This window comes from Nannospalax galili, unplaced genomic scaffold, assembly GCF_000622305.1.
Source record: "Nannospalax galili isolate Female #2095 unplaced genomic scaffold, S.galili_v1.0 scaffold75, whole genome shotgun sequence".
Classification (NCBI taxonomy): Eukaryota; Metazoa; Chordata; class Mammalia; order Rodentia; family Spalacidae; genus Nannospalax; species Nannospalax galili.
In genome coordinates this window covers 2,913,692-2,928,582 of record NW_008339433.1, presented here as the reverse complement: position 1 = coordinate 2,928,582, position 14,891 = coordinate 2,913,692, and the positions used below count along the sequence as shown (strand labels likewise).

The 14,891-nt window shown below is 37.9% G+C and overlaps 1 protein-coding gene across 1 annotated transcript; it reads right to left on the bottom strand.

Moving 5' to 3' along the window:
• Nucleotides 1-3,319: 3,319 nt before the first annotated feature.
• LOC103734841 (DDB1- and CUL4-associated factor 12-like protein 2) lies at nucleotides 3,320-5,429 on the bottom strand. The gene has a single exon (XM_008833907.3). It carries the CDS (start codon nucleotides 5,377-5,379, stop codon nucleotides 3,925-3,927), a length of 1,455 nt encoding a protein of 484 aa, XP_008832129.1. The 5' UTR covers nucleotides 5,380-5,429; the 3' UTR covers nucleotides 3,320-3,924.
• Between the last annotated feature and the right edge of the window lie 9,462 nt (nucleotides 5,430-14,891).

Genomic DNA, 14,891 nt, shown 5'->3' with positions numbered 1-14,891 from the left:
CTCACTTTTCATCATTTGTATTGTGCTTTATTGTGCTTTTAAACATTATAAATCTGAGCGAAGGACCTACTTTTTTCTGTAATACTTCATTTTTCTAATCTCACAGCCTGGGACAATTTGCAGAGACTTATGATCTTTGACATTTTGATTTTAACTCAAGGAAAGGATAGTCACAACAGGTGATAAGATGCTAATCCACCTTTTCAAAACTGACATGGTTTTAGCATCCTTGCCAGGGACAATGGTGCCAGCGAGGTGTTGGGGATACTGAAAATATTACTTACTATTAGAATTAGCGACCCAGTAGTACTCATGCTGAGTTTGTGATTTATGTTCTAGCTCTGACTTCACATTCTCCAAAATGTCAGCAGTTGAGCAGCAAAAAAATTCAGATTAGTGGACCAATCTGAGCAGTATTAAGGGATCTCAAATACATATTTAAGAAGTTTAACTGGGAGACACTCTGGCATTTATGACTTGGCAATCAAGACTCAATATCCCTATTTTACTATTCAAGGAATATCTTACTGTCTAGGGATTGTGATGTCATAGCATTTTTGTAAAACAAACACATTTTCTCCCATGTCTTTTTGTCTCAATTATTTCCTAGAATTCTTCCTAGATTTTTCTTCTCTGATTTCCTGTAAAAATAAAGGATTATCAGCATTCTACAGGACTGTCTTCCTAGGAGTAAGAAACTGTACCATATACTTACAGCCCATTCTTCACTGTGTATATTCTAATGTTTCATATGCCACTCAAATTCAACATCCCAAATTGAACCGATCACCTTCCACTTGCATGTTCTATGCTAATTTATCTATACTTATTTGTTGTCAGTTCTTTGTGTCCATGACAGAGCTTAAGATTTCCCCTTTGCTTATTTTCACCTCTGTATAAAGTACCAAATACTTTTTTCATAATGTTTATTTCCTCTTATGTTTTTCTATCAACCTTTATCTCCTTGGAATTTCTTCAGTGTCATCTCATGCATTTGATATAAATGAAACCATGGTACAAGTGACCAGGACACACAAATAATTATCCAAGGAAGGTACTCTTGTTTATCTCAACTCCACATTCACAAGCCTAAAAAAAATAGGTGTTTCCTGTACTACACTTGAGAGTATTTATGTTGCTTGCATTTAATCATCGTCTTTTTCTTTACTTTATAAATTATCTTTGACTTGAGCATAAATATAATTACTTCCTCCACACTGGCTCAAAAAGAAAGGATCAAAACAGGTGGATATGAGAATTTGATACATACTGTGGCTAGGTTGTGGTAAATAGAAATCTACTCATTATTTTTTCAGCAGTTTCATTTCTAGGTATTTGAATGCAGATAGACAAGTGTAAGAATGTATATATGTAAATAATCACTGCATCAACAATACACATAAAAATATAGAGAGTACATACAGTCCAAGCATATAGTGGGATAAAATGCAATAGAAATGAATCTAATGTCTGTATAAGAATATTTTGAGAATAAAAATATATACTTACCTAGGCTTCATTCTATCATTTATATGTAAATTACATCCATACAGATATTCTTAGATAAGAATAGAATTTAAGTTACACACAAAAAATTTCTTTCTGGTACTCTATGGCAGGACACTAGGGATCTTACATCCATACAGATATTCTTAGATAAGAATAGAATTTAAGTTACACACAAAAAATTTCTTTCTGGTACTCTATGGCAGGACACTAGGGATCTAGGAGTGGGAGACTTTTCATTATACACCTCTGAAAAAGATTATTCAAGCCAGGCATGGAGGCACATGCCTTTAATCCCAGCACTAGCACTCTGGAGGCAGATGCAAGTGAATCTTTGTGAGTTCCAGGCCACCTGGGGCTACAGGGAGACCCTGTCTCAAAAAAAAATTTTTTTTCATGTATGTCTCAGGGAGTCTCTGCCACATGTGGGTGCTTATGGGGGTCAGTCAAGGGTACTGCATTCTCTGGAACTGGAATTACAGCTCAATTGTGAGCTGCCACGGTTTGTTATTGGAATCCAAATTTGGGTCCACTGGAAGAGCTGCAAGTGAATTTAATGGATGAATCAACTCTCTGGCTCCACTATATACATTTTATAGTGTAGTCTTTCACCATGTCCACATATTAGCCATTTTAAATTAATAATATAAAATATCAAGAATTAAAAAAGCATTTAATGGTATAGCTGTTCAAATCATGAAAAAAAATTGTTAATGTAAAATGGTAAACATCTATGCCTTCTGCTTATATTGAAAATACTATATACAAATTAGTATATACTGTTAATATACGATGAACATAAGAACTTAAAAGTACATGTAATATGTAAATTTTGTAAATAAAATTTACTATATACTTTAAGTCAGTTAAAATATTTAGTCATTCTGGTGGCTGGAGAAGCGGCTCAGCGGTTAAGAGCACTGATTGCTCTTGCAGAGGATCTGGGTTTGATTCCCAGTACCCACATTGTGGCTATGAACTGTCCTTAACTCTAGTTCCAGGGGAATCCAAAGCCCTCTTCTGCCCTCTGCGGCACTGCACGACATGGGTGCACTCACATGCATGCAGGCAATACACTCATACACATAAAATAAAAATAATAAAATGTTTTTAAAAATTTAGTCATTCTGACTTACACAAAGTATATTTAAGTAACTTTTCAAAATGTTACTTATCTTTTAATCCATCGATTTTTCCTTTACAAAAGCAAATGTAAAAAATAAGTGTGCATAGCTGAGGCTAAAACTTCTTGGCTAGAAAAGTTTGATTTTGATTAATACATTCCTAGAGGTGCAATTAAAATTGAAACATGCATTTAATCATTTTTACTCTTAAGTACTAAGATAATGAACCCATTTTTATTTTTTCTGAAATTAATCACATACTCAAAAAAGTGATCCAGATAAAATAATTATCCAGGTATTCAAAAAAAAAAAAAAAACTACTACACTTAATCTGATCATAATTACTAGCCTTTCATTGTAGATGGCTATTTAGATTGTGTTTCCTGGATGTTAAAGGAATGTTAATTCCCAAAACATCTTCCTAATTTGTCCTGCCAATTTAGGTCAAATTTGATTAGCTACGAAAATCTTTGGCATAAATGCTACCCAGGAAAGCAGGTTGGTCATAATATAGTGACTATAAAAAAGAAGTCTTTAGGGTCAAGGGTGTTGATGTTCATCTTTTACTGAATAATAAAAATTATTGGTTAATAGTTTGAATAGCACTGTAAGATTCAGCAACCAAGTGAATATAATTTTAAGCACTTTATACACCAATGACATAATCAACAAATACTGAGTTCCTACATTCAAATGAAAGACACAACAAATTGTAATAATCTACAACTTGAACAACATTTTCTAATTTGAATAGTGCTTTAAAGGATGAATAGTTCCTCAAATCAGCCCAACAACAATTTTAATATCTCAAAATACCATACAGCCTGAAATATTTATAAATTTTGAACATACTGAAATTCTGGTAAAACTGTACTAAAGTGAAGAAAGACAAATGACTACATTAGGCTAAAGAAAGAGCACACACAGATCCCTTAAAACAAGACTAAGATTGTTTCTGTATGATACAGCAAAAATGTAGTGTTTCTTAGGAAAGTGCACAAAAGTCTTCCAACCAAATTTTGATTGCCAAAAGGATCTCTCTCTACGCCTTTCTCTCTCCCTTCACCCTCCCTCTATTAGTAAGTACTGGTAAAATGGGCCAATTCCACCTTGAAGATAGAAGACACTCAAAAGTGGACGAGTGCATACACAGACACTAACACAGGCTCTCTCTCTCTCTCTCTCTCTCTCTCTCTCTCTCTCTTTCTCTCTCTCTCTCACACACACACAGAGAGAATGAAGAAAGACTGAAGTGAAAGATAAGTCTGTGCACTTTGACAAGAAGGAGCCATCCTTAACTCCAGAGGCCTGCATAGTTGCCATGGAGGCCTGAAGGCAGTGGTCCTCCACCCACGAAGAGCTTCATTTCTGGCCAGTTGTAGCAGTGGGTGTAGAGTGCATTGGGGAACTCTTCCATACCACCAAAGTAGTTCACCCAGAGTTCATCTTGGTTGAGCCAGCCTCTACCACAGGTGAGTTTGAGCTTCCTGCCTGTGGGCCCAAGAAAAGCATCTGGGCTGGCTGAAGATCTCTCCTCCAGGAACTTCTGGGCACGAATGTCATAGAAGAGCAAAGATCCATGACCAGTGCCCACTGTGATGATGTGCTGGTAGAAACTCAAGGAACGAACACCTGTACCTCCTTCTCGGGAACACAGGGGCCGGATATTCTGCTGGCGCTGTCTTGGGTCCAGGAAGGAGACATGAGACTGGGAACCCACTGCATAGAGGGACAAGTCATCGCAGTAGGTGAGGCACACATTTTCTCGGCAGTAAGGCAGCCTGAAAGACAACAGCCTGGACAGGGAGCTCCGGGCTTTCCACAGGTGGAAGTAGCCATCCAGGGACACTGCTCCCAGCTCCTGGTTTTTGCCACTAAACGCCAGGGCTCTCACTTTGCGGTTACCAGGGTTGGAGGTGGCTCTGGGGATGGCCTCCATGTCCTTTGGACGGATATGTGCATACCGTGGAATCCCTGCATGGTTGTTCCCGGGAATGCTGCCACCGAACATGTCAGGGTCTAGTCGCCACAGTGCCACGGTGCCATCTCTGGAGCCACTCACGGCCACAGTGTCGCTCATCCAGGCGATGGCAAAGATCCAGTCTCTGTGGCCTTGGCGGTCCCCCAAGCACAGAGGGTCCAGGGTGGGAAGCTGGTAGACTGCCAGGCTGTTGGGGTTTTCACCCCCGGTGGCCAAGAGGGTCTTGGAAGGATTCAGCTGGATGGCATGGATGCCACAGGTGGGCTGGGCACGGGCCAGTCCAGGACCCCTGTCCCGCATTAGGGGGATGCGTGTGATGTGACCCGACTGGACATCCACCACAAAAAGTGTGTTGCACTTGGTGCCACACACCACTTGCCTGGCGTTGAGCCACTGTGATGCGAACACCTTGTTGAGGGGGCCGAGGGGCAGCTGGCGCTCCCGCAGCAGCTCCGGCAGCCTGTGCACCGCGTAGCTGCGCAGTTCGCCCTCGAAGCCAGCGAGCCCGCCGTGGCCCGCATCGCCCAGCTCGCGGCCGTTTAGGTAGTGAAGCAGCGAGCGGCGCGCCGCGGGCCGCCGCGGCCTCTTGGGCAGCAGCAGAGGCCCCTCCGCGTGGCCCGCCGCGGCCGCGGTACCCGGAGACGACGAGCTCCCGGCGCCCTCCTCCACCTCAGGCGCTTTCCGCTTCCTGCTACCTGTTTGCTGCGGGGCCATGGTGGGCGGCGGGCGGGCGGCGGCGGCGGCGGCGCGGCGGCGGCGGCGGCGCATGGCACCGGTGTTGGCCGTGGTGGCGGCAGGGATGGCGGTGTCTCCAAATCAGCGGGAAGGACTGGGTGTCAGGAGCCTGGAGGCTGTGTCAATGGCCTGTGCGCCGAGTGTCCTAGGTCCTGGGTCCAGGGTGTGTGGGTGGCACAGGAGGCGAAGGTGCAGCGTGGCCGAGGGAGGAATGCGTGCTGGGAAGGAGCGGAGCGCTGGCAGTGCGCGGCGCCAAGGGTGGAGGCGGCTGAAGCGGGGACTGAGGAGAGGGCGGGAAATGCGGCCGTCTGGGTGGCGGTTGTGAAGTCAGTGTGGGGCGAAAGAGGACGCCGGGGACCCGAGGGTGAGAAGCTGAGGCTGTGGGAGGGGCAGGCAGCCCTGGGGTGCGGGGTAACACAAGCCAGTCTGAGTGGGGGTTGGGAGAAAGCAGAGGGGTTGGTGCGGGAGGGAGGGTGTGGAAACTCTGGGGATACATGAGGAGGGCTGAGAGACACAAGGCTTTTCACCAACCTTGCAAAAGCAGCCAACTAGTCTTAAAATCTGAAACCTACAGTGTAGCAAGCAGGAGACTGAAAAAGAGCGTTGACCACGATCTGATGGAAGAAATAAATGTTCACTTGGTGTAATCTGGAGAGACTTTTGATTAAAGTTAAACTTTGAACTGGACTGGGGGTGAAAACATTTTGAAGAAGCCTGGAGGCCTCTTCAGCTAGTTCCTTTGCACTATGTGTAAGCCACTCTGCTGGTGGTATTTTAAACAATTGCAACCTTTTTTGTTTTGTTTTGTTTTGTTAATGAATTGAGATTCCTGGGTTTCTGCACTTGAGTCTCTGAAAGATGTTTTGGTAAAGCCTGACCCCACTTTCAGCCTGAAACAGTCAAAAGAACCTCAGGAATTTTATAGGGTTACAATGATGAAATGACAATATTCAAGGATTAGAGGTGAAGGGAATGAAGTTCCTTTATATATTGACTTTTCTGGACCTCGGAATCTTGAAATAGTGGGGCGTCAGGGAAGGGCAGAACAGAGACCCTAGAGAGTAAGAGGCACCTCCGCATTCTCCAGTTAGGGAATGTCCAAAACATATAGCCCAGAACAGATCTCCAGGCCTCCATGTATGAGGGGAGATCTCACGCCTCAGGACAGGGCCATGAGGCTGAAACAAGATATCCACAGACACAGATGTTGAGAAAGAAAATTCCATGGGAACAACACAGACACCATGGTAAGAGTTAATATATTCCTCATTTGAGCTTGGCAGCCTCAGGAGTCAGGTGGTTCATATCTCTTCTGCAGTTTTAGTACATCCACATGGACATTGAGAAACATTTCTTGGAGTGGGAGATTAGTGGCTGTTACCAAAGTAAAAAGACCCACCCCTTCTCCATAGTTAACATTTCTTAAGTTCTGTGCATGTGTTTTGAAGGAGGGAATTTAACTTTTCTGACCAATGAGAGGAAACATTGGAGCTATTTTATTATTACTCTTCCCAGTACCAAAAATTTACTTTTTGCAAAATTAACTCCAGTCTACCACCTGGAGATATAACATCACATGGACCCATTTCATCAACCAGTCCAGCTCCTCCTTCCCAGTGCCCACCCACCACTTCCAAAGAGCACACTATCTAGAAATATGTAAAATTACAAATTATTGTTGAAGCTGTAGATATAATGGCATGCTTATCAACTTCAGATGACTGTCAACATCTCTGTCTTCCCGATCTCTTTTCTGCATCCACTACTGTTTTTTATTTCAAATTACCCCCTCCTAAATTCCTACATTAGACTGCTCTCCTCCATTGGATGTGAGCTTATATGAATGGTGGTACAACAGTCTCATGCTGTTCTGGAATTCTTTAACTAAGTTACATTTTGTTGTATCAATCACATTATCAACAATTTAAGAGAAGGATAAGTAATATCTTTATTAAGGTTACACCTTTACAGAGTTTTAGGTATGCAGTACAAGGCTTAAAAAATGTTATGGTTTAGATAAAGAGAATAAATAAAATGATGTATGCAACAGGCCAAATATATTTTGAAATGAATGTGTGGAGAAAGTGAAGAATTTTAATAAAATTGTAGTAATGAAGCATTTTTTCATTTTTCAAATATTGGAATATTTTTATTTTACATATATGAGTTATACCTCCATGTATGTAAATGCACCTATGTCACACAAAGCCCACAGAGGTCAGAAGAGGGCATCAGATCCCCTGGAACTGGAGTGGTTATCCATCATGTGGGTACTGGGAATGGAACTCAGCTCCTCTGCAAGAGCAGCCAGTACTATTAGCTGCTGAGTTGTCTCTCCAGCCCCAATAATTATTTTATTTTATGGAGATACAGGTACATTGACATCTATGCTGAGATATCCTGAAATATGTTTCTACACTTCAAAAATAAAATGGGATCACATATTTTTGTCTACATATAACATTTAAATGTCTGTATATGATACATAGATTTCCAGGTTTCAAATCAATTTTATTAGATAAGCCCAATTTTCTAGTGTACAAATGAAGAAAACCAGGTTCCTACTTATTACCCAAGATATATTACTTTAGAATTAGTTAAAATTGGGGACTGGAGATATGGATCAGCAATTAAGAACACTGGTTGTTCTTACAGAAGACCTGGGTTCAAATCCCAGCACTCACATGGCAGCTAACAACTGTCTGTAACTCCAGTTCCAGGGGATCCAACAGCCTCTTCTGTCTTCCGCAGGCATTGCATGACATGGGTGCACTTACCTTCACACAGGCTATACATGCATACACATAAAATAAAAATAATAAAATATTTTGAAAAACTTTAAAAAAAGAATTAGTTAAAATAGATTTGTTATCATCATTTGGTATCACAAATATAATCTTATACAAACACTAGTCCAAGTATACTGAAAGTGTTACTATAGTTTTTAGTTTGAAATTAAAATAGTCTGAAAAAAAAAGACATTGAAATTTGAGTGAAAGGCAGGGCAAGACTCTGTAATTAATAAGACTGAAGAAATTCTCAATTATAAATTTTTCTTTTATATGATATTTGTTATGAGAATATATGTCACTACTTATGAATACAAACTTCAGACTTGGAGGAGATTCCCATTTATGACTCTTAAGTAACTGGATTGTGTAATAATTTCCATGCCAAGTACAGTTATGAACTAAGGTTATGCGTGAAGGTATTCATGACATCTTGTCTATATTTGTATATATAGTATTTATCCTTATCAGTAAGTATAAATAAAACACACTAAGAAGAAGCATAGTTTATCAGGCCTATTTAAAGTAATACATGTTAATAATATACTGTTATTTATATCAGATACAAGGAAAACTATTCTTGAATAAATAAATTGAATAAATATCACTTAATCTCTAATATAATTAATACCCTTTCAATATGTTACATTATTTTGTCTCCTATGATAAACAGTTGTTATACTGGATTGTGTTCATTTGCACATCTTCTTCCAAACCTCATGGTACAGAACCTGATAGAGATGGTTCTGTATTCCCCACTGTGATGACCCTTCCAAAGGCATATACTGTTGGATGAGGTAAGAAGAAAAAATTTCTCACATCATTGCATTTACTAGAAACAAAGTTATAGAGAAGGAAAAAAAATAATCCTATGACCTCTAATTTGAGCCAGTTCAATCTTCCTAAGGAAGAGAAACATGCCACAGTCCAATTGAGGCCTGTTTTAGAAGATGGAAGGTAGATTCTGTGCTAGTTGTATGTTTTAGGGGAGGGGCACAGTGGCGCACTGACTCAAGAGAATGGACATGAAACTGGATACCATGATTGTAAGTTTGGTTCTAGGGTTTGCTCAGCTGGAATTTAGCTGCTTATTGTATTCATTTTGTACTTATTACCTTAGTTATAAAATGGGGATAATAATATCACCCATGTCACAGTGTCATTTTTAGATTAAATGAGCTGCTGAGAGAGAGAGAAAGAGAGAGAGACAGAGAGAGAGAAAGGGGGAAGGAGAGAGAGGTTGGGCAGAGAACAGTAACTTGCAGATTATAGGCACTTTATAGATAATCTCTTTAATCATGCCTGCCTTTCCTGTTTTCCATTATATGCTATTGTAAAGACAGTGCAATAGGCAGTATTATGGAGGTTTTGATTGCCTGCTGTACTTTAGAACATATTCACCATTACTGAAACTAGTATATTCAGGCATAAATTATTTGTAGAATTGGCTACTTTTCTGCTTATATAAATCTCTATTGTGTTGCCAAACTATAGATGGATATTCAGAAGATAAGATGTAATCTAATAACTTTACAGTATGCTAGTAAATTTTAAAGGGGAACTTCAGAAAGTCTCATCTTATGAAACACCCAGATTTGGGTTCCTACTCCTTATAACTGCTGATATAAATATGTGTTCAAAAACAGAACCTGATATATACATCAGTATACAGCATTTCATATCAGATGATATCAGATAAATTGGATAGAAGTGGCTGAAAATTTGATACAGAGCATGTTTTGATTTTAGGTAGTCATATAAAGATATTAATGAAATGATGCCAATGAAGTAGATGGAGAATGCCTTGGATTCAGTGCTCTGCTATATTTAACTGGATATAGGTATTCAATCATCACTTTTCTTACCTTTGATTTCAACTTACTTAGCTTCAAATGTACCATATATACCAATGCTTCCTAATTTTTATGACTTCATCCCAAACCTGCCTAACTTCCTACTTGGCATTTTAGATGTTCAAACAGAACTTCAAGTTTAGTATGTATAATGTCAAAATCTTGGTTTCAGTGCCCATGATCCTGAACTTTTATTATTCCCTGTCCTCATGAATAGTACCACCATGCATTCAGCTGTGCAAACCAGATTTCTAACAATTACCCTTGATGGACATCTCTCCCTTGAGTCCAGTTCTAATGCCCTATCTTCTAACATTTTTAAGTACATTCAGTTATTAATATTTCTACTCATACCCCTAGGTCCCCAACCACTATTTAGCCTTGAATGGACAACTGTAATTGCATGCTAGAAATCCACTTTCTCTCCTCTACCCTACAGCCTATGCAGTGTTTTCCAATTGCAGAGCTCTTCATGCTACAAAACAGATTAAACTAAAGCAGTACTTACCTGTTGTCGTAAGATATAAATCAAAGTTGACTAAGATGCCTACCAGACCCAGCAGGGTATAATCTACCATTTTTCAATATATTTTCTGCTCTATCCACACTAGACCTTTTTTAATGTTCTCCAAAATGCCACATAATATTATCCCTTAGATCATTTTCGCTTGATGTTCTCTCTGCCTGAAATATTTTCTGCCTGTGTGTCCTCCCACCTTTTACCTTCCACAGATATCTGAACTTGTTAACTCCTTATTTTTGAGATTACGGGTAAAATGTCATTTTCTTGGGGAAAAAACCCTCAGTGCTCTGGAATACTCTAGACCTTGATGTCCCAATTATGAAATAATATTATTTTAAAATGTTCCATGACTTTTTGTCACCTTACAATTGCATGGGTTTATTTGTTACTCCTTTTTTAATGACTCTGTCCAGCAGGACACTTCCATCAGGCAGTGCTCCTATCCATTATGCTCAGTACTGTTGCCCAGTGTTTAGCATGTCTTAGAAATAGTGAATCAATATTTGCTGAGTGACAACTTAGAGACCTTGGAACTTTTATTGGTATATTGGTATCCTTCATGCTATTTGACCAACCGTGTCTTAATTTAACAGAAGTGAAAGTGAAATCTTTTGGTACCAGACACTTCATACTTTTTTCAAAGTGTTTATTATCTGTCTGCTTTAGTGACAGTCCTCTCTGGATGTAATTCAAAATAATACAATTTGGAATAGCATGTTCCTGGGAATCTCAGGATTGAGTGAGGTCATAGACAGCACCCCAAAACACTATACCAATAGATCTGAAGCACAATATACTACTGCCGACTATTGGGCTCTCTTTCAGCTGTGGAAACTTCAAAAGCAAAAGACATAAGACCTTTTCCAGCTTTCTGCTGTTATGACTTCAATGACAAGTGCCAGGTATAACAAGGTGCTATAAATTTAAATCAAACCTAAACAATTAATGCTTAATTAAGTTAGGTAAAGTAATCTGAGGCATTAACAACAATCCCTCCACGTGCTGGGTTTTAAAAAGGTGATGTATAATATTTTTAATTATTTAAAGGATACATTATTTTATATATGTATATGATGATTATAAAATTAGACTTATTGACACATCCATCTCTTTTAATAGTATAACTTCTATGATTTTTGTTCTTTTAAATTCAATTTTGGTTTGAAACAGGGTTTCTTTGTAGTCTGGGATGCTCTGAAAATTACCATGTAGAATTGGATGACATAGATCTTACAGAGGTTTGCCTGCCTCAGCCTTGGGCATGCTGGGATTAAAGTCCAGCACGCATGACTCTACATTCTTGTCTAGAAATGTATAATTAAATGAAGATTATTATTACATGAAAATATTAGTTCTATTGAAAATTATCTTTAAAATCTCAGATGGTCAATTCAAAAATATTTCTTAAGGCATATATACTTTTGTAGAATGTAGTGTATTTGGAAGCTAATATGTCTTGACACAAAGCATAGTAGCCAGTTGCTACTGTGTAACAGATTAATAAGATTTTCCTACCTTCAGAAAAAGTGCCTTCTAATAACTGTTTTGATCGTTTTTGTGGTCATCTCCATGTAAATAATGTACTAGAACTGAGGAGTACAAGAGGAACACTTGCCTAAATACATTAAAATGGGAATATTGCTCAAATTTATCAATTTTGATAAAATGGAAATGTATCCCATTGCTATATTACAATAGATGGTAACATGGATTCTTTGAAAAGCATTGATTCAGAATCAAGTTACTAAACAAGTTACTAAAAATTTCTTTTGTCTCACTTTGCCACAGAAAGTTTCAACATTTTATTTATTGGCACTGCAAGTAATAAAATGATTAATAAATCATAACTGTTAAAAAGTATGTAGTTTTACCAAGCTTCTTGATTTCCAATAATCAACAACAAAGATTAACACTACTTTAGATCTCTTCAGAGAATTTAACTGAATTGCTACTGTCTCCAGCTTGCTTACCATCTCCTTGTGTACCTATTCAAATTGTACCCATACATACTTCAGGCCTTATCACAAACACTACCTCGACTGTGACAACTTATTTGGCTGCCACGCAGTTTTAAATTCACCGTCTTTCGTAGAGTATGTACATACTTTTGTTACAGTAACTGATTTATTTTGCTTCAGAGGTAGACTTTTCAGATTCATGAAAAAGAAATAATCATCAGCAAAACAGACACACACACACACACACACACAGAGAGAGAGAGAGAGAGAGAGAGAGAGAGAGAGAGAGTACCTGGCATATTGATTACTCATACACATTTTCTGAATGGATGAACTAATGAATTCAACTTCTGTGAGGGCCATTGCTAATATAATACGGCAGGATGATTCATATATTCTCACTTTTATTCTTGAATCACCTTAACCTACTGTTCCACAGGATCATATTATCTTAGTATATGCTTAATCAGTTTCACTCACTTGCACTTTAATGTTATCCTTTAAATGGCTCTCAGAGGTCATTATAAACAGTCCTATGAATATTCTTTCTACATTGATTATAAATGCATTATAAAGGGCACTTTTCACCATATTGCTAAATGTTCCCTTTTTACAAAGTCACACAGTAAATTAATTTTATAATTTAATGTCAAAAGCATTTATCTCTGTGAAATTATATTTTCTCTGATGAGTGAACTGTATGGGACTAGAAGCTGTGAAGTTGGAGAGACCTTGATTTAAATTGTGGTTCCACCTAGAAGTTCAATATCGTGACTGCTGGAAAGATGATCTTCTAAACTCATTATCTTCTTCTATAAAATAATGATTAAATGCCAATTCTCAGTAAATGTGATGTACGTATATACACATATATATGCGCACACGTAAAATGTCAAAATATCTACATTTACAACATGTAATAGTGTTCAATATATGTTAAAATAATTTAATATTTTCTACTTGGCTTCATGGAATCAAAATGACAAATGTAATTCTTAATCAAAATTACAACTCTATCACATTTTTCATGTTCTAGATACTAATTTTAATTCTGGAGTTTCATATTTAAAACATTCTATTCCATTCATTTACCTAAAATTTCATAATTTGAGGGTTTTGCTTTCTTTGTTTCTTCTATTCATCAGTTGATGGTCATTTAGATTGAGATGTCCTCACTATTCTGAATAGAGTATTGATAAACATGTGTGAATATATATCTCTGTAGAGGGATATGGAGGCCTTAAGTGCCTGTGGAGTGCTCAACCACAGATGGGACATCTGTATCACACCCTTTCTCCCAAAAGGGCGTGAACCTTCTTGGAAGAGGAGGCAAAAATAAACAAATAAAAATAATAAAATTAAATAAGAGCCAGCAGTCAGCGAGGATTGTACTGAAATAGTGTCTACTGGATGTTACATGACTCTCTTATGAATTCACAACAGTTGTGGCTCCCTGCAAAAGTTCTGCACAAAATCAAGCCAATTTATATTCCAAAATAGACGAGGGAGGGGTTCAAAAGCCCCTATCCATGACTGAAGATCTACTGATATTTAATGACTTCTTGGAGAGGGAAAGTCCATTTTTTTCCCAGTTAATTATTTAATAACCACATACTTAGAAGCAGCATTTTATTACAACAGCATTGACATATTAAATAAAAATTTCCTGAACTAAGATACACCTCTTTCAAAATTGGCTGTAAATTTTTTATTACAGTTATACAATATTGTACTCAGTATAAAACCTTAAAGACATAAAATTAAATGAAGTTTTAACCTTTAAAAAAGATCTCCATTTCATTATTGAAAGACACAGTTTCATACAGAAAAATTCACTTTCAATGCAATTGACATTAAGATGTTTGCACATGCGTTTCTAATCTCTATATATCTGATTATTACTAGTGACATTCGTTTACTTTCTGAGCTCCTTGGCATCTGTGCATGGATATAAAGTCATCAGGTCGATTTCAATGGTAATGTTTTACACATCTACTAATTATTATTATAATTTTTTTAAATTAAAAGAAGCATTTCATTACAACAGCATTAACGAATTCAATAAGATTTTTCTGAGCTAGGGTACATCTCTTTCAAAATTGGCTGTACATTTCTAGGTTTACAGATGGATTATTATGCTTATACAATCTTTTACTCATTATAAACCCTATAAGACATAAAATTAAATGAGGTTTCAATGTTTAAAAAAGATCTCCACTTTGTTGTCAAAACACACAGTTTCATACAGAAAAATTCATTTTTAATGCAATTGACATTAAGATGTTTGCACATGCATTTCTAATCTCTATATATCTGATTACTACTAGTCACAGTTGGTTACTTTGTGAGATCCTTGGCACCTGAGCATGGATATAAAGTCATCAGGTAGATTTCAGTGGTAAAGTTTTTCACATCTACTTTT

Coding starts and splice junctions, on each gene's coding strand:
- LOC103734841 (XM_008833907.3), bottom strand. CDS start 5,379: ATGCGCCGCCGCCGCCGCCGCGCCGCCGCCGCCGCCGCCCGCCCGCCG.